At 43.1% G+C, this 20,259-nt stretch overlaps 5 protein-coding genes across 5 annotated transcripts; 2 read left to right on the forward strand and 3 right to left on the reverse strand.

The window, feature by feature from the left end:
* Positions 1-69: 69 nt before the first annotated feature.
* On the reverse strand, positions 70-2,179 carry EAF01_005100 (uncharacterized protein; the record flags this gene model as incomplete). Its single annotated transcript, XM_038913355.1, has 6 exons — positions 70-1,112; positions 1,176-1,220; positions 1,271-1,387; positions 1,435-1,455; positions 1,563-1,665; positions 1,721-2,179. The coding sequence occupies 6 exons, from the start codon at positions 2,177-2,179 to the stop codon at positions 70-72; spliced, it is 1,788 nt and encodes a 595-aa protein (XP_038771441.1).
* Positions 2,180-6,591: 4,412 nt separating this feature from the next.
* On the reverse strand, positions 6,592-7,362 carry EAF01_005101 (uncharacterized protein; the record flags this gene model as incomplete). The annotated part of the gene is made up of 6 exons (XM_038913356.1): positions 6,592-6,612; positions 6,683-6,777; positions 6,891-6,987; positions 7,053-7,120; positions 7,182-7,267; positions 7,313-7,362. The coding sequence occupies 6 exons, from the start codon at positions 7,360-7,362 to the stop codon at positions 6,592-6,594; spliced, it is 417 nt and encodes a 138-aa protein (XP_038771442.1).
* Positions 7,363-7,778: 416 nt separating this feature from the next.
* EAF01_005102 (uncharacterized protein) lies at positions 7,779-11,440 on the forward strand (the record flags this gene model as incomplete). Its single annotated transcript, XM_038913357.1, has 4 exons — positions 7,779-8,353; positions 8,411-8,490; positions 8,538-8,585; positions 8,640-11,440. The coding sequence occupies 4 exons, from the start codon at positions 7,779-7,781 to the stop codon at positions 11,438-11,440; spliced, it is 3,504 nt and encodes a 1,167-aa protein (XP_038771443.1).
* Positions 11,441-14,892: 3,452 nt separating this feature from the next.
* Positions 14,893-16,203, reverse strand: EAF01_005103 (uncharacterized protein; the record flags this gene model as incomplete). The annotated part of the gene is made up of 1 exon (XM_038913358.1): positions 14,893-16,203. One exon carries the CDS (start codon positions 16,201-16,203, stop codon positions 14,893-14,895), a length of 1,311 nt encoding a protein of 436 aa, XP_038771444.1.
* A 1,050-nt stretch (positions 16,204-17,253) lies between these two features.
* Positions 17,254-18,230, forward strand: EAF01_005104 (uncharacterized protein; the record flags this gene model as incomplete). The annotated part of the gene is made up of 3 exons (XM_038913359.1): positions 17,254-17,285; positions 17,342-17,567; positions 17,697-18,230. 3 exons carry the CDS (start codon positions 17,254-17,256, stop codon positions 18,228-18,230), a joined length of 792 nt encoding a protein of 263 aa, XP_038771445.1.
* Positions 18,231-20,259: the final 2,029 nt, after the last annotated feature.

Below are 20,259 nucleotides of genomic sequence, written 5' to 3' on the forward strand. Positions count from 1 at the left end.
ATCTGTGGCCTATGAAATTCTCTTGGCCCAATCTCATAATTTGCTGTTTGGGATAAACATCCGCAAATCTCATCCCTCCAAGTCTCTTGCGCGTTTGGCCTCTGCCTTTTTCTCCAAATTTCCGGCTCTTTCCATCCTCCATCTTCCTCCGTGGTACCACTCTAACAATAGCAATGGACTGCACGCGAGAGTTATTCCAGCGAATATCAAAAATGTCACACCAGAACCTAATGCATCAATAATCAACTGCACCACAGCCACACCAGCTGCTCCCAACAAGCATCTACTGAGGTTATTGACAGCGGTAGCGCTTGCCGATTTACCGGGGTAAAGGTCGATGATCAAGGCGCTGTTGGAAGAGAAGACCGCAGTAGCCGTGTATGCAATGAAGAATTGTAGAACCAGTGGAAGAGCAATAATTTCGAGGCTTAATGAGTAGCCGTAAAGAGCCGTGGCAATAACGAAAACAATGATGATCCACCAAATGTTCCTCATTCTTGCAACTTCGATAGGAAAATCTAGTAGTTCATTGGCCTTGATAGAAATATCGACCGGAATATTGTGTTGTTTACGGTAACGGGACTCGACAACTTTGTAGTTGTAGTCCATGAGATAGCCTGTGAGGTAAGAACCGCTGATGCAACCAGCGCCATTTGGCAAGAAGATCAATCCGAGTTCCAGATTGCTGAGATCGAAATGCTCTGAGAATAGGGCGGTGGTACTGGATGTTACCATAGACCAGACAGTATAGATGATAGCACCGAAAAAAAGTGTAACGAAGACATCTTTCTCGAGTAGAAATTTGAGAGGAGCGAAAACTGAGGAAACTGTGACACTCTTCTTTGTGGGAAGTTCTTGGGAGGAGTGTTCTGTGGATGGCTGTACATAGAATAAGGGTCGATGAATACCCTCAAGGATGATAGAACCGTTCCCAGCCAGACTTCGAAGCGTTTCTGGAAGAACTGCGACTATTAATAGAAGGGCTAGTGCACCCAAGCCAAAAAGAAACCAGAAAATTGCACGGAACCCCAGATATTGAGTTATGATTCCTCCAAAGACTGGGCCCACAGATTGCCCTAACATTCTAATACCGCCAAATATACCAATGAGGCCTACATAAATACTATCAGTCCTTAACGATCAAGAATAGAAGCCAGAAATAAAGTGAAACTTACCTCCGCGCTCTTTAGGAGTTGTGATGTCCCCAATGACTCCAGCACCTGTTCAGATCATCAGTCAAGTTCATTATCAACTTAGAAGAGTTACCCACCGACAGCTATCGTGGCAGCACTACCGGCAGCTTGTATTGCGCGGAATGCCATGAGGGCCGCGAAGTTATCACTAAAAGCTAGACCGATATTTGAAGCGAGATATACAATAAATGTTCCTAGAAAGCATTAGACATATCCGTGATTCGATCATCTACGAGCATACCCATGAACGTAATTCTCCTTCCTAATGTGAGATTGAGTTAGCGTGATATCAAAAAGAGGTTTCCGTTAGGATCCATGAAGTGGAGAGCGCTACGGAGAGTACTATTTATAAAGTGAGGAAGTACTAACCTTTTGTGTCACTAATTGGCCCCCAGAATGACGGAGCAAGTCCTTGAACAATCATATAAACCGTTACAGTTAGACTAACAAGTGAAAGAGAAACATTAAAATCCTAGATGCTGTTAGACTAAGATAGTACAGAATTATGGTATAGACTGTGTACATACGGTGGAAATCTCCTTCAAGGCTGGAAAATAGATGTTGCTTGACAAGGGAGAGAATAAGCCTGCAAGAGATACTATATACACAAGCTGTCTTTTCTTTGCCATAGAAAAGATGTGATAGGGCGGTTGTTCTAACTCTTGCTTCACGACATATACACTATTGGCGGATGATGTGACGGCACTACTATCTAGACGTTCTTTGTCGTCGAAAAATTCAACAGATCTTTCTATGTCGCCTTCAGAGGAATCTCGAGTTCTCGGGTGATTGGGCTCTATGATAAAAATGCCATTGGGTCGGCTCTCGCGAGATGTATCTGTGGCTTCATCTACTCGTTGGCTTGAAGTATTTAAGGCTTCATGTTGAGGGCTCAAGTTTTGTGACTGCTCTAGAACTCCGCATGATTGATCGAAAGATGACGAAGGTTTGCTATCGATAACAGGGCCGGGGTTGATTGAATCCATATCCTAGATCTAGGCTGTGATTGGAGAAGCAAAGATACAGCTCGTCAAAAAGCTAATGTTTAGAAGAGATGGGTTGAAGGAACACAATGAGTCGAGCAAGCCTAGGTGGAAGGGTCTTTCTCCATGTTTAATACTCACCTCTAGGAGAGCTGTGGATCAGCTGGGGGACTGAAGGTGATTGCGCACAGTCATCTATCACATCAAGCATGCAAAGGTATATCCTCACAGCCCACTTGACGGCACAGCCCTGAGGATAATGAAGCACTGGTGGAGACAGGTGAGAAGGAAGAAAGATGAGAATGAATCGAAACCTTGTGCTAACCGTTGATCCATCTCCTGTTATGGTTGAGTCAAGATGTTGTTTGGAAGTTAGCATGAAACAGTGAATTATCTGATAATCTAAAAGATAAGATACATGTTTGATGCAGTGTGCCCAGAGTTCGAGGAGTAGTTCGCCATCCACACTAAAAGGGGTTCGAGAAGCCCACACAGAACCAGAATAGCAATCCTGATCGGGCAGGTATGGACATACAACAGCGGACTGAGCTGCTTGGCAGAAAAACACGGCCCTGCGCACAAGGTACAATGACAAATTATTGAATCAGACTCGCAGGTGGAGAACATATAACAATTTTCAATTCCTTGCCTCGAGAACTCTCAAAACGTGATTGGTAACAAGGAAAACAGAAGACGAATTGGCAAAGTCAAAGTATTTCTTCTTACTTCATCATAGCCAATGCGTCAAAGGACGGGAAAAGCCAAGTCTGGTAATATATGCCTTGAGCACATCATGTTGCGGCGAACAGCGAAAGACACAGCAAAAACAACTGAAGCAAGTGTATTATACAAATCTACATTTGGTGGGGAGAATAGAAGATACTTCGGCAGTGAAATTTCTTTCTGGAAGAGTGTATTGTCGTAACTGTCGTATAGGAGGGGATCGACAAGAGGCAAAAAGGTTATTGATCAACATTATCTCCACGCTCTGAATAGCCTCAAGACATGTTGGGCGTTAGTTCAAAGAATTGCCAAGAAGAAGCATGGGCTCGGAAACCGATCCGGTAATGGACCGACAGAGCTAAAATAGACTACCGGTAGATCGTGCACTGCTCGATAACACATGAAGCCAAGCTCCCGCCCAGAGTTGCCCAGAGAGGCCCAGAGAGATGAGATGAATGTTGATTGTTGCACATTCACAGTTGGTGTAGATAATTTTTCCGGCATTTAAGATAAAGTGGCTCTTCACTGGGCGTTTGAGTCGCGGAATCTAACCAGAAGGAGCTAGTGTGTGTCTGAGACATATCCACACTTCACTTCATGTGAAGATTGGGATCTTTGAAGATTTTCATTACGGTTGAAAAATACCTTATCACACACCAACGTCATCATTATGGTCGTATTCATTGGAAAATATTGCATATATGTATGTAGCCAAGCTCTCTAGTGAGAGAATATACATCTTTGTCGGCCCCGAACGTCGACCGCTGACATTTATCTCACAATATCATCATGCAGTCTTCGGGAGCCAAGAAACTCAAGTTGATGAATTAACGAAGTTGCGCCGATACCTCTTTTTTTCAGTTTTTCGTGACGAAGAATGGTTCTTGATCTGAAAATCTTCATCCTCAAGGTACTTGGGAATAGATTTCATGGATCAGATGGACTACTGTTGCAAATGAGAACGTTTGATCGACCCTTCCCGAGGGTCTCCGTTCTGAATCCTCGCATAGAGGAATACCTCAGCCTGAGCTACGAAGTTTGATCCTAGATGAGATGGATACAAACGTATGAGGCTGAGGTGGATTTGGAGTGGATTCCCTATCATCAATGTGAAAAGTGACGGCACTGGTCTATTTTCAGGGTTCTAGCAGTCTAAGAGCCCTTTGTGTTTCCTCAGTTCAATTTTTTTATTCAAATCATTTAGAACTTCAAATCGTTCAAAATTGTCCACTACCTTCAAACTTTGAACGCCCAGATTTTAGGTCACCGGCCCGGAGTGGTTGCAGACCTGTCTATTGCTCCTCCCTACCACCTTTTCATACTTGAGTAGCACACATTCGAAATAGTGATTGATACTTCAAGCATCAATTTTATTTTCTCTTTATCTTTATCATTGGCAATTGTCACTTGTTCGCGCTCCTGCATGTAAAGATGGGATCGGTGGCGAAGCAGTGCGTATATGAGGCCTTTCGATCGGCGGGATCTTTGAAGTAAGAACTTCTGTATTATTATTAAAGTTTCGCACAATACTCCAAATCAGATCACAGAGGAAAGTTGAGTTAGCTGCTGTAATGATCCACCTAGTGAAGGATGTATAATGCTTGCGATGTGATCAAAAAACTTCTCTCATGAGCATATGCATCTAAAGTCTTGTGGGTGTTATTAACTGAGTTGACAACAAATCATCCTCTGTATTCAGGTCTCATTTCATTTCTATTGTTTTGTAGAAAGCATACTTTGATGCGTTGGTTGAAGCGGGTGGATGTCGTGAGTAAGATGTGCAAAAAAGATACAAAAAAAGTGTTGGGTAGTTGTAATCTGCATTCACAATATGCAATGACTGTCTAGAATAGCTAACACAGTACTTTTAATCTCTCGAATACTCACTGGCGACGCACAAGCCAAACGCCGAATCTCTCGTAGCAACAAAGATCCTCTGGTCTACAAAGGGATTGAACCCTCTTCTCCAAAGCGACCTCGCGAAGTCCAACTCATCAACAGTTTTTCATGATTGAAGAACGAGCTGCATTTGTTGAACACATCTACCTATATTGAATTTCTGGCAGAGTGACATTCTAAGCGGTATCAAATTGGTACTGTACTCTTATTCACTGTTATTTCCCATTTAAGGTTGTATGAATTTAACTCTAATTTACGGAGAAAGGAGCCAAGTGATAGCACTGCTAGCTTATACGATTAGAGACCCAATCGGCTGCAGGGGAGGAGGAAGGAAGCCCTCTACTTTCGAATATTCTTCTCCTACCTGTTACATAGTGGTCGTCAGCTCGAGGAGTTTTTAAATAGATTATGGACGGCAGCCAAGATTATGGACAGGGCAGAGAGTGCCCAATTCTTCTATAACCAATTATCATACATATCATTATCTTTAAAAATTGGGCCCATGGCGTCAAACCGGCGAAATTGAGGGGCCGCAATGTGATCGTTGTCTTGCGGAAAATCTAAGGATTAAACTATTGTCGCCATCCATATCGAATGAAAGCCCTTGAATGTACCTGGATACAACAGGTTTACACTTAAAGAAGTCGATCGACATTTTACGCAATGTGGAATATAAACACCAAGACTAACTTAAGTGATCTGGACCGACGAGATGCATGAGCGGGTATAGTATTCTCTGGGCATCTATCTTGCTTGTGATACGCATGTGAAAATCCATCTAGATATCGAGGATCTTTAGGTGCAAAAGTGTTTTTTTCTGAACCGATACCATTAGCCGTCCCAATCAAAGCCATCCTTGAGGCATGTCGCTATCTGGAAACTGGATTATCGATATCAGGAAGTGCAGAGAAAATATTAGAAGCAGGGCATAAACATAGACCTCAGGATGTACAGCCTAGTTTCGGAACTCGTGATGTTGAACAGATTCTGATAATCTATATTGAGAGATGTACAGTACTATACAACTCGGGTCATTCGATGTAATATGCTAATGGAATGGAGCTAGAAATCCTCTGAAAGCCGTGTGCTAGTATAATTTAGCAGAAGTATATGGAAGTCGCAACACCATATACTCGTAGATTCTGATTTCTTCCAGGAAGAGGAGAGATCATTTACATGACTCCTTGTAAGATGGGTGCTGGAAGGATCAATATCTAAGGACGATACTTTCCGAGCATCGCAAGTGGACATACGGACTTACAGGAAGCTCCAACATTGCACATAGCCACATAGTTGCAACTACCTTTCATACACCGCAAGAAATGTTGAAAACATTCCATGCAGGCCAAGAGTAATTAGAGTACACAGTTCAAACAAACCTAGTATAGACAGCAGGTTGGAATGCACGGTTATGATTGTTAAAAATTGGAAATCAGTTATGTATATCCACCGTTGGACCCGAATTGACATAATGCCGTGACAAGAATTCAATGTGTTGAAGGGGAACACAACGTATAATATGATTTGATTTAACGAGGGGGTAGAGGCGAGAAATTCTTGATTGTCTCAGTCTTCGGGCAACACACAGAAGTCATTTTGTTAAACAGGTGATTTGTCCAATATCACAAACGCAGTTTGCATTGAGGGATGGATTCTTGTAGTCAGCAAATGATTCGATTCATAGAACAATTCCAGGACCAGGCCATCCAAAGCCCTTTGTAGGCATGAGTATCATAAATTTTGTGACTTGTTTGAATTCGTTTGGGGTATGTACAGTGGCTGAACTAATGTCTCTAGATGAATCTCTTCTCGAGCTGTTGAGTTGATGTTAGTATAAGTAAAACGTTTGTCAAGAAAACTCTATGAAGCCCAATAAAAACTTACTCTCCATGGGTTATTCAACTCGAATCCCAGAGGAGCACTTGGGTTGTCGGTTTGCCCTCGAAGGAATCCAGTCAACCTTCTATCACGGTCCATCACTACATCGCAGTCAGTATCATACATAGTAGCGTAGAGTTCCGAGGAAAGAGGTTACTTTGCTGCATGAAAGATTAGTTCCCTTCATAAATGTAAGGTTAAGACGTAGGGATACTCACTCTGTCCCAGGCATCTACAGAATGTCTGGCTCTCTTTCCACCGTTTTGCAAAGCTCTAACTCCAGACATTCCAGCACCAGTAATACCGAACATCTGCGCAGTACTCAGTATTGTAATCTTTGTGGTAGAGAGGTTGTGGTAATGGTAGAGGTACGAACGGCAAGCATGATTCCATATGGAAGGAGAGCTTCGAAAGGAACACCCATCGTGGCAATTTCGTGAATATCTATTGAGTCCTAATTAGAATTGTAACATTCATATAGCCTCGCAAGTAATATAGCACGTACCTTGTATTTGTTGTTGGCTTCTCAATTGGGGTGATAAGGCTTTTTGAGAGCCTCGGAATTGATTGACGACGTTGGTTTGCGCCAAACTGAAGTGAAATGATGACTAAGACTTTAAAGGCCGCCTGAACGACGACTTTGGGGTATTCATAACCCTTGAGAAGGCAATAACAACACCACACATGATTATCAATTCAAATCGAGCTTGATCTACGCATCGGAAGGTCATATACATACATATTTGAGGCTCACATAATTGTCTTTCGATGGAATTGGTTTAAAACATCGCGTTCATTTCTTCGAACTGGACTACTAAATACCCAAATCACAACAATTCATCCAACAATTATCTGGGCAAGCTGCGCATGACTTACGTTAGTTTGGCTGGTAAAGTATGTCCATTGGCATCTAATCAATTGAATCGGCGACAAAAATCGAACACTATTTCATCTTCTACTTAATTATCCGGCGGGGCGCAGAAGCAACGATTGCGAAGGCTATCCAACCGCCTCGGCCACATTCTCCTATATTCTCGACATCGATAAATATTCCTCTCATGCCAATATATCTACATCGCGCATGAAAAACAATTCATAAAGAATGGCGGGAGCGGCAGCAGCAGTGGTGCTCATGGATGGAGAGCCTTCCCGTAGCTTAGCTACTTCTGAAGATGATGCTGATTTCGAAGAGGATGACGACATGGTTCCCGACATGATCAATGAGGACGCAAATGCATATGCTGCTAACATTCAATTGCAAAATGGCTTGATCGGAAATCATAGCGATCTGGAGGATGACAGAGAGGGACCGGAAGGAGAAGAGGATATGTTAACAGATGAAGATGCAGATGGAGAGGAGGACGATGAAATGCTCGACGAGCCAGACAATTTGGATCACGCTGAGGGAGAAGAGGTAGATGAGAACCAAGAGCCGGTTGAAGGAGATGAGGATGACGATGATGCGGAGGGAGTTGGTGCTGTCAAAATTCAGCCTGGTTTAGAGGACGATGATGATGAAGACGCAGAGAGTGGCTCCGATAGCGACAGCTCTGCGGAAATTGAAGAAGACGACGAATCTAAGGATTCTAGTGATGTCGAGGAAGAAACACGATGGCAATCCAATGGGGAGGAAGGAGAAGAGGGAGAGGAAGAACACGTAAATCCGAATCGCTGCATGTATGTTTTCCTTCCTTTCCTCTGCTTAAAGTCTTCAAATCACTCATACCTTCTTAGATTCTGCGAGCAAGATGAGGACGATGATCCGAGTGAAGAATTCGAACTTTATTTGGCATGTGAGATGTGTGGAGACAATGGTAAGTTGACCCAGTATTCATGATCGGTAAGGCTGACAAAGCTGTAGCGCATCGGCAATGCGCCAGAAATTCAAATGCACTCAAGTCTGACGAAGGTATGTACTGTTCCCCGATATAGAATTGGATAATGCAGCTAAAATAAAATCCAGAGGCGGAAAAATGGTATTGTCCGGGATGTCACGAAAACCGTCTTGTGCCCGAAAGTCCAAGTGCAGATATCGATATGCTTGAAGGCCCAGAGGAAGAAGATGCGGAGGAAGGCGGCGAAGAGGCAGACAGTGAAGATGCGCCAATCAAAGCAAACGAAAGGAGAATTTCGAGGGACAGAGTCCCAGGGGATTTATTACCGCCCAGACGTGGTACAATCAAATCAGATTCACACTCCGTCTTCGAACAACTAATACCACCAGAAGATCCCATGGATGGCTCACGTTTGTTGCGCAAGAGAAAAACTTCATCCGTGGAAGCTGATGAGGGACTCGTTTTGAGAAAAAGGACCCGTGACCGAGATGCACTTTCCGATAATTCTAAACCATCATTTGACGAACCACATGATGAAGCTAAAGTCGACAACGATAGCAACTTATCACTGACTAACGGCAAAAGGAACAAGAAAAGGGTGGATACACCTACAAGCCCGCGTGTTTCAAGATCTTTACGTCAAAAGACTTCGTCATCCTTAAGCCCGCCAGTCAATATTGTCGAGAAATTGCCCGGCACTCTCAAAATCTCCTTTCGCGTTGATCCTATGGAACTGAGGCATATTCTCTCATTACCCCCTAAACCAAAAAAGAAACGCGGCGGTCGTGGCGTCTCAAAAGCTCGATCCGCAGCGATTTCTGCCGCCCTCGTCCCCTCGAGTTACTCACAATCATTCTACCCCTCCATCCACGAGAAAGAACTGGAAGAGCTGAAATCCAAACCATATGGTGGTATTCTTTCCGAAGCTGACGCTGATACATCTTTAACACTACCTAGAGCAGAGCATCGACGTCAATTTGAAGATGCTCGCCAAACGGCTGAAGAGGACTGGAAGGCAAGGGCAGCGGCAGCAGCAGAAGCTGCTGCTAAGGCAGGATTGAGAAAGGCACGCAAGGTGTCAGGTCCAGCCAGCCAAATTGAATATATTGATTTTGGGGCATATCAGATCGATATCTGGTATGCTGCTCCATATCCAGAAGAATATAGCCGTAACAAGGCACTTTTTATATGTGAGTTCTGTTTGAAGTACATGGAGTCCGATATTGTTGCCTGGAGGCATAAGACAAAATGTCCATGGAAACACCCTCCTGGCGACGAAATTTACCGAGATGGAAAGATCATGATTTTTGAAGTGGACGGTCGCAAGAACCCACTATACTGCCAAAATCTTTGTCTCCTAGCAAAACTCTTTCTCGGGTCGAAAACTCTTTACTATGATGTCGAGCCTTTCCTTTTTTATGTCATGACGGAATATGACGAATTGGGCTGTCACTTCGTGGGCTACTTTTCGAAGGAGAAGCGACCTAGCAGCCTCAATAATGTCTCATGTATCCTCGTACTGCCTATTCATCAACGGAAGGGATATGGTCACTTGCTCATCGACTTTTCGTATCTTCTCACTCGTGTTGAGAAGAAGACTGGCTCTCCTGAGAAGCCTCTTTCGGACATGGGTCTAGTCTCTTACCGTAATTACTGGCGACTCGTTTTATGTTACTACTTACAAAGATTTCAGCCGTCTGAACGTGTTCCAAGCATCAAGGCTATTTCTGACGAAATGGGTTTAACGCCAGATGATGTTATTTCGGGTCTTGATGCCATGGGCACCCTCGTCCGCGATCCCACGACTGGCACCTATGCCATGAAGTTGAAGCCGGATTACTACAAGGAGGTTATTCGCCATCATGAAGCAAAAGGATACGCGAAACTAAATCCTAAAGGGTTGGTCTGGACGCCTTTCGTCATGGGTAGAGGTAATGCTTCTGCTTACGATCATGCACCGCCACTTAACACGGTAGCACCACGCGAGGAGGACGAAGACGAAGTACCCAGTGTCGAAGGTATATCTAATGAAAGTGTCCAAGGCACATCTTTGAACGGTCTTACGAATGGTGATACAGAAGAAATGACAGCATCATTAGGCAAAATGAATACCGGGGCTATTGATGTCATTAAAGTTGCAAGCTCAGAAGGCAGTGTTGGAAAGTCGGCGATGACGCAAAAGCTCAATGGTATAACTAAAAAGTCATACTATGATCTTGCCTCCTCGATCCCGGCTATACGTTTTGTAGTATTTCCTCCCTTGCCTGGTGCTCGAAGTAGAACTATTCCACGCCCAACCTTAGCGCGACCATCTTCACGTGCAAGACTATCAACCTCCTCATCTGCTCGACCCAAACCTCGGAGGGCGGCGGGGGTACCTATTCGACGTGCATCCACTACGTCTGCATCTGCTTCGAAGGCGCGGACTGCAGCGCGTAGAAAGAGCGGAGGTACAGGGCGTGGGCCTGGTAGATGGCCAAAAGGAACCAAGAAGAGCGATTTTGGGAATGCGGAGAGTGGTCCCGGTTTACCGCCTAGATTACTGAAACAGCGCAGTAAGCTAGGAAATGAGGTATTGCTTGGCGACGAAGAGGAAGGGAATGAAGAGACAAGAAGTGACCTCGATGAGTCGGCAATCTACGATACTCCCGCGCCGAGATCGAGACGAGATAGAGATTTGTCACGCAAGGGTGTCGGACTAGGCAAGCCTATTCTCCTGGGCAAAGGCACAGGGGCGGGAATAGGAAAAGGCAAAAGCCCTCTTGTTGATGCGGAGGGCGATCAAGAGATGGCCGATGTACCAGTTGACGGAAGTAAAGCTGATCGTAACGCGGATGTAGATCAGGATGCCAATATAGACCCAAACCTTGATGCGAACACGATTCTGGGCGCAGGAGGGGATGTGGATGCAGAGGGTGAAGATGAATAGAAAGTGGTCTGTATGCTAGCTTCATGGGGTGTGAATTTGCGCGTTACGATATTTGAAATGGTGAGCAAGGATACCTAGGCTACAAATGGCGTTTGGAAGGGGTATTCATGAGCTTTGGCATTTCGGCATTGGCAAAATATCCTATTGCTTCAGGCACGTATTGGCGTCAACATGAGAGATGGGGCTTTTGGCAAAATTTCTTAAACTGAAATCATTTATGTACTACTACTACTACTACTACTACTATGGTTGCTCTCGGTATCTTAGACAGATACCACACAACGAACTAATCCTTGTGCAATATTATTTCCCATGTAATATCAGCTTAATGGCAACGTGGAGAGATCCTCCGGATCACTCATCGCAACCTCTTCCTCGCTGCTCTCATCATCTTTGTTCCCGTCTACATCTAAATCATCTTCTTCAGGAAATACAAATTTTGGTTCAGAGTCTGGCTCTGATCTAGAGTCGTACGAAATGCCATCGCTGTATGCGTCATCGTACTCTGGCTCTTCTGCAACTACATCGAGTCCTCCGCAGACCTTTGATCTGGTGGGGTAGTCCTTTTCGGCTATGAGATCTTCAGGGGGATTGAACTGATGTTCAACGAAGATGTCATTGATACTTTGGTGGTTATTAGTTTTTGGATTTGACCGTGTTTCAAATGTCCAGGTTAGTCAGAAGGTTTACTTATAATAATATCAATAGTTCGACCTTTTGCACTCTCAATGGCGCCTTTTTGAGCACAATGTTTCTCAATTTTCTCCTGTCCCGGATGTTCGAGTCTCTATGCTCAATAAGCTAATATAACGCACCAAGTATTTAGTTTAATGGGTGTGATCTTACCATTGCGACTGCATGCTGCAAGACGGACTTCATAGTCTGTTCCACGTCTTTCACGTCCGCAGATGCGTGATTGTGATTAATCTTGTATCCCAGAAGCATGTCCGTGCTCTTTCGGTCTGCTCGAAAAGCCATACCCAGTGCTGATCCCATGCGCCATCCATTTCAGCTCTACCTACTGGTTCAGATGCCTTAGCTCGAACTAATTCATCTATCTTGTAACAGAAGTTGAAATTATGTATTGCTGGTCGTAAAGTCGAGAAAGCTTTGCTTGGGTTTCAACTGTATCTCGGAACGGACGGGGATGTCCATGAGGCGTTTCCATTCTTTGTAGTAAGTAACAGGCGTGCTGCAAATGGTTTTGAACGAAGGGCTGAAGTCGATAGTAAGGCAGTCTTCAACGGGGATATCGGCACCCCTTTCACAAAGGTCTTGTTTGGACGATCGGACAGGAACGGGAGGAAATTCATCGGCAAACATCTTTGTGGCATTCTCTTTGTTGATATATATAAGAGGTTTGAGGAACGAGAGAGAAGAATCTCCTAAATAAAGCTGGTGGCCAAGCTTTCTGGTGCTGTGGAAGTGAATTTATTTGTTAGTGTAGACTTTCGATTACTTAGCCGATTGATTCTAGGTATCTAGGTATGCAAACTTGATGTGATAGTCGATTGAGAAGATATGAAAAGACTTGTATGAATGATAAGCTTATATAGCTTTATAGTTTACTTGGATTACATGATACCAAGAGAGACTTTCGGATGATAATCTTATGTTCAGACAATATTATCAATCTTCGGATTCTGGAGAATATTATAGGCATTGAAATTACACAACAATATGATATTAAATGACACTGCAACTTGAAAAGAGCACTTTTTTACATGCCCAACTGCCAGCTGGTTCCCAGTCGGTGAAAGCCAATGCCTCACGAGATTCGCACTCCCTTCTTCCCGGTGAATGCTGATTGATACCCAGCATCTTGGTACTATCACAGTTCTTCTATTCGCCGAATCTATTGGCGCACTCTCTCAGCATGTGTCTTTCTCAGCTCTGGGATTGTTTGCGGCTTTCAACTAGGACATATGTGAGTGCGGTATTCACACTGTGTTTGAAACATTGGGACTTCTCTACCGCGATCCAAAAGGGACTAAGGGTTTTCGGAAAGCCCGCCAGTTTGCATGTTACTACGTCGGAAGAGCTCTGAAATTTAGACAACGTTATGTCTTGTCTGATGACTTGAAGATATCCCTTCACCAACTCGAACCGTTCTTCAAAGCATATCAGAGGGAGGAGGTAGTGATGAAGATCCGTGTTGGCAAACAATACAAGCACATATGGTAGCCCAACAAGCTACAGGCAATCTCTCGGCAAGTGTTTCCTTTCTTCTCTCTCGTCACCTAGGTATATTGCATAAGCCGCAAGACAAGTTAGATGGTGATTAGAGATCCAAATTCAAATTAGAACTGTGTTCTAGATTGCCTCTACGTTTGTAGTAAGGGTTGCTAAACTCTATAAAATATCTAACCCGCTGAATGGCACACGTTATTGTGTAAGCACTAACAAGAGACTGCCATCTTAGAACTGCGGGTAGCTTGATAGGATTTCCGACCACATCTAGGAAGTGAGTTCCGCGCGGACCATGAGCCATGAATTTACTAGGGGTTTCTACCTTGCAGATACTTGGTACATCACTTCACATACTGGCATTGTAACCAACAGAGTTGTCCAGATTCGAGAAAATGCTTATTTTGGCAGTTCTGCATGGATCCATCCATGAAAGATTGAAAAGGGGGGCTTATCATTGAACGTTGCTATACTCTTGTCATGCACGATGAATTCACTGCAGAAATTCAGGTTCTTCTGTTTGACACAAAAGCTCGATCAAAGTTTAATTATTCTGATCGAAGTCAAGTAACGAGTTATAATCTGAGCAATTACATTTCATGGACCTCTAAACCTCCTGTTATCTTGAATTTCATTGCGGAGAAAGAATCTACTCTGGGAACTTATTGTATCTTCTAATTATGTTTGAGCTTCGATGTAGATGGGGAATTTCATGCCGAGCGGAGACGACGTAATAAGCCAGTGCTAATACGCGGAAACGGTGTGGATTTGAAATCCATGCGTGCGGCGAAGGTTATAGATATCATTCCACTACTGAAGGATTGGTCCGATCTAGTTGGCTCGGGTTGTAGGAATGTTGTTGGAATAATTAGAATAGTTTAATTGAAAATGCACTAATTAGGTTTTGACACAACTATCAAGTTACCGACAGTTCGGTTCTGCAAAAACTATGCTAGTTCAACCAGAAACCTACTTGACAGGTTTGAGCTTCTCATTGGGTCAATAGTGAGCGATTTTTGTTTCTCGAAGATCCAGTCTAGAAGTGCTCATGTTGGAATTATTATGGCACATGCACAGTCTTGGTTGGCTGTGCCACTGGCCTGCAGAGAGTGGATTCTGTCGTATATAGCACTAGCAATCACTCAAAGTGATACTTGAAAAGTATTCGGCAAATAGTGTGAGGGTTCTGAATGACAGAATGTTTTCACGGAGTGGAACAAAGTTCGGAAGGATCGCTTGCAAATTCTCAGGGGCTATCATATAAGTCAAAGCAAGAATCCAACCCGAGCACCGGTCTTGCTCACGGTTGTTACTTTCCAACGATCCACGAATTCCTTCACTGGATCACGATTTTGAATAGCCTTGAACTTTTGCAAGATCCTGATAGTAGTTTTCGCAATTTGGAAAACGCCAAGATCGCTAGCTGGACACATTCGTGGCCCGGCCCCAAAGGATAGATTTATCCAACGATCAGGTTTGAAGTCGCCTTCCCATCTCTCGGGACGCCATATTTTAGCATCGTCTCCCCAAAGATCCTTGCATCGAGCCATTGACGCAAACCAGAGTACAACCTTTACGCCTTTCTTGACGAAGATCGGAGAATTTCCATTTGGCCCTCCTCCTGTCGAAAGGATTGTGTCACGAAGTGAAATACACTCGTTCGCACTTACACCGGGGTATAGTCGCATTGTCTCATTGATGACAAAATTTAGATACTTTAAACTTTTCACAAGTTTAGGAGTGAGTTCCGCAGATCCAATGGCCAATATTTCCGTTTGCAGCTTCGTCCAGGCTTGGAAATTGCGTGCCAGATTAAAGGACATGTTCGTAAGAGGCGTTGCGATGGCATCGTGAACAGGGAGGAATAAACCTAAGAGCTCATCTCTGATCTCCACTCGATCTTGACCTAGGTTTGCTAGTTCGTAAGCCACCGAGTATCTTTGTTCCTCGCTAGGCAATGTAGCAGTGTCCATTAATTTGTCGAGTATCTTAGCAACAAATTCTTGCGCATCTTTGCATGAAGACCAGAACTTAGGATCCCGAGATAGAAAATCCCAGAATGGCAACACCATTCTCATGCCTACACCTTGTGAAGAGTAATTGTAGGCATCTAGAAATTTCATGGCATCTGCTGGAGTTTCTGGCAACAGGGTCAAGGTTGACTCCCCAAATAAGATCTCAGAGGAGCTATCAATTGCTAATCGATCAGAGAGAGGTTGTACATCAAAAGTGGAGCCATCTTCAGGAATCAGGGCCAGAAGCCGCGCAACATGTTGTTCAAACATACGTTGATGGTTTGTGGCTTGTGCAAAGATCGGAGCGAGCACAGATCGATGAGCTTTCCAAACAGCACCATCGGTAGACATTAATCTATCGCCTACCAAAGGTTTCAAACCAAAATATCTCATGGGCCCGACTCCGAATGATTCAAAATCTGTTCCATAGATAGCTTTAACATGTTCCGGGGCTTCAGTGACGATCTCGGCAACACCATATGGAAATGATTGAAACGTATGGCCGTATGCCGTATTTTGAGAAGAGACCTCTGGCGATTGTATCACGCGATTGCTTTTCATATGTTTCTGTGAACCGGCTGTAGATAACGTCAAGTCCAAAGAATGGATCTTTCTGGGGAACTGATGGTGGTGGCTGGCACCCCTTTTTCATTCGACTGGTGCTTATGTGATTTCGTAGAGCACGAATTTTAAGTAGAAAATTCGTGCAGAGGAGCAACAATGATGGATAACTGAGATCCGATATATTGATCAGGGGATGAAGCTCAAAAGATAAAATAACATTAGTAGAAGTGAGGGAAAACTTTAATGTTTGAAGTAGATTTGGGGGGGAGGGGAACTGTGAAGTATTCCAACTTTGAGTAATAGTCAGAATTATTGTGGATAGCATAGTGCCAAACCTTTACCACAAGCAAATTCATGACTATGGTACCTATGATGCAGAAACAGCTAAAAGCATTAGCACGGAAATGGATGTAACATAATCAGCCAACAGCTACCAACAGGGGGCCTGGCGGAAATCTAATATTTGCCCGGGATGCGTAAGCGAGTGTGCTAAAATAAATGGCTCATTAGATTGTTATGATCTGAAAGGATACCAAGTTTTATATATTCAAAATCTAACAAATCCCATTTGGGACTCACAGTGTTATAAGTGTCCATCTAATATCCATTGGGCTGGCTAATTACCTTTGGCCTTATAAGAGAAGTCGTTTTTTTACAGACACATTTCGATGTATATTTGACGATGACACTTTGTCTTCTGAATCACATAAGAAACTATGACATCTTCACCAGTACTTTTAGCTGAGGATAGCTCGGCCAGGACATCGGAAAACCCACAGCTCGTTGTAGGGTTTGCTTGCTACTGAAGCCGAAAAAGTGCCCGAGAAGGAGATAACTTCTGTCAATGCCACAGTCGAAAGAGATAGAGATACTGTAGAAAATCCTACCCGAACAGTCAATAGGCTTTCCTGGATCCTAGTGGTTGCTTGTATTTCATCGTCGACCTTTTTGTTCGCCATAGACAACACCATCGTCACCGATATTCAGACAGCTATTTTCGAAGAATTCGATGAAGTGAGAAAGCTACCATGGGTTTAAGTGGCTTTCATGCTGGGAGCGGCTGGAACAAATCCGATGTGGTAAGTATTTGAGATAATCTACACACATCCTCATACTGACACGTGGTGGTATATAGGAGAAAGGCATATGGTACATTTGACGCAAAGTATGTCTATATATTCACAACCTTGATTTTTGAGGTCGGCTCCGCGATATGTGGTGGTGCTCCCAACATGAACGCTCTTATTGTTGGTCGAGCTATTTGCGGACTGGGAGGAATAGGAATGTATATCGGTGTCATGACTGTGATGTCCGAGAATACATCAAAGACTGAGCGGCCAGTATATCTTGGGCTGATAGGTGTAAGTCGACTACATTGAACTTTGATTTCCGGTATGCTAATCCGAAATGATCATAGATACTCTGAGGTATTGGCAAAGTGTGAGACTTAATCTCATTCAATATTTGACATAAAGCTAACATATCCATAGGGTTGGTCCTTTCATATGAGGGGGTTTTGCCGACAGTGGAGCCACGTGGCGATGGGGATTCTATATCAACCTTTGCATTGGAGGAATCTTCGCTCCTGTATATGTATTCCTCATCCCAAACCCCGATCTAACTTGGGTCTTCTTGGTATATGGAGACAAATTGACTGGCTTGGTGCCTCACTTCTCTTGGGTGCCATTGCATCCCTGCTAATGGCCATTGCCTTTGGCGGACTACTATTTCCATGGAATTCCGGATTTATCATTGGGCTTTTCGTCACTGGAGGTGTTTTGTCTATAGCATTGGCAATTCAGCAATTAAATACGCTAGGGACAACAGAAGAACACAGACTGATTCCGATAGAATACCTTCAGTCAAAAGATATAGTTATTTTATTCATTGAGACAGCCTACGCCGGAGCAGCAGTGTTCCTTCCAATATACTTAATTCCTATTTTCTTCGAAATCATCCACGGCGAGTCTGCATTGGGTTCCGGTCTCAAGCTCCTCCATTTATCTTGGTTTTGGTTACTATGACTTTTGTCAATGGTTTCACACGATCAAAATGGGGCTACTATATGCCTTGGTATTTTGGATGCTCTGTTCTCCAAGTCATTGGTTCTGCGCTTCTCTTTACATTGAAAGGGACACTTCTGTCAGTGCCATCTATGGGTACACTGTACTCATGGCATTTGTCGGCGGCTGGAGTGTCAAGCATCATTTAGCATTACTCAATTCCTTGTCACTCCCAAAGACATTCCGATTGTGACAGGTTTCTTGACGTGTGCCCAATCAGGAGGCGCAGCCCTATCACTGGCAATTGGCGACACTGTCTTCCTGAATACCGCACAGAGTGGAACCTGCTTCCAAATCGAAGCTCGTCTGAAATTTAAGGACTCATCTCCGGTTTGGGAAATTCTTTCTTCGAAACTCTAGATGATGATATACAAAACGCTATTCTGGACATCATTATGAGCAGCTTCAAGAAGCTTTTCGTTCATTGCAGCCGGAGCCATAGCACTCGCCTGTTCAGTCTCCCTGAAAAGGCAGAAAATTGATGTCTCTTGAAAAGGTGGGGAGTACTTCCAAGGAACTATTTAGCAAACTTGTTACGGTCCGTCAATTGCGCTTCTTTCAAGAAATTTCAGGAATTCCGTTCTAATCTTTCTAATTTTAATTGTTACAGTTCATGAAAATAAAAATTCCCGAATAAGGGTTTCTAGGATTTCTTTCTGATCCTAATTAGCATTACAGTATTACATTAAGAAAACACCTTAACAGTTTTATTCGAAGCAGGATTTCTTTCTGATCTTGAATGGTATGGTCATAGACAATCAAATTTTTAGACATCATGTTTCAGGATGAATATCTTAAGTAAATACAGGGAGAGAGGTAGATATAGAAAAAGAGGAGAGACCAAAACGAATAGTCGAGAGGAATAAAGACAAAAAGGATAATATCTCGACAACGATATTAGGTCCGTAGACCTCAGATAGTACACATCAGATGTGTTTAGGTATCCATCTGTACTCTTGACCAATACTTAAACTACTTGGTGCGAGTTATTCATGTTATCTAGTTCTAATTTGGCGCTACTCCCAGATATATTTACGTATAAAGGGGCTCGCGATGGTCAGAAAAAGCCGAATTTCAAAAATCTATAACTCAATCGAAATTTGATATCAAAATAATAAGTTTATATGTTTTCTTAGGATTTTCAATAGTAATCAATAATTGATTGATAATTTCTAACAAAGAATCTGAAAGAATTAAAGATATTAAATCAAGTTGATATCTAATTTTGAAAAAAAAAAGACTTGTTTTTAGACTTTTTTTGTACATTTGGTGCCCGCTTTCTTGTGTTCGTTACAAGAGAGAGGGTATAATCGTGGACAGAAAAACTAGCACATCAAACTCACCAAAATCAAAGCTCTTATAAACATACTATTCTTTTGAAATCAAATAATAAACCAGAATACATCTTTAATCTTATTAGAAAAAGATCAATTAGAATTAATAAGCTTCCTATTCTTTACAAATCATTTTTATATTAAAAAAATATTATTTATTTCATTTGAAAAAGAGTTTTGAAGATATAGTGTGTTTTGAGTGTGCTAGTTTTTTCGTCTACGAGAGGGATAATCATTACACTACTCGATCACTCCAAGCACCACTTAGTGTTTAGAAATTTATTTACTTTGCTTTCTATAATCTACATATTCAAAGACCACTATTACGATTTAATATTCCAATGATTGGAATTTCCTTCACCAATAGCGTGCCCGCCAAATAAAACACCCATAAACGAATTATGACCACATTAACCTGACTTATCACAGGTTGTTCCTCCGGATTTAAAGAACTCATCCAAAACATCCTAGATCGAGGCAATAACATTATTGCCACATGTCAAGGCTTGGGAGGTCGCATCAAGCACTCAAAAGATGCCGGTGCAGCTACCTTGTCTCTGGACCTAGCCGCTTCACGAATTTGGGAGATCGGGAAGAGTTCATCGTAAGCACCAACTTCGACCAACCTACAGCTACGATTGACGGGGGTGGTAAAT

This window comes from Botrytis porri (assembly GCF_014898465.1).
Source record: "Botrytis porri strain MUCL 3234 chromosome Unknown BPOR_006, whole genome shotgun sequence".
In the NCBI taxonomy this organism is placed as follows: Eukaryota; Fungi; Ascomycota; class Leotiomycetes; order Helotiales; family Sclerotiniaceae; genus Botrytis; species Botrytis porri.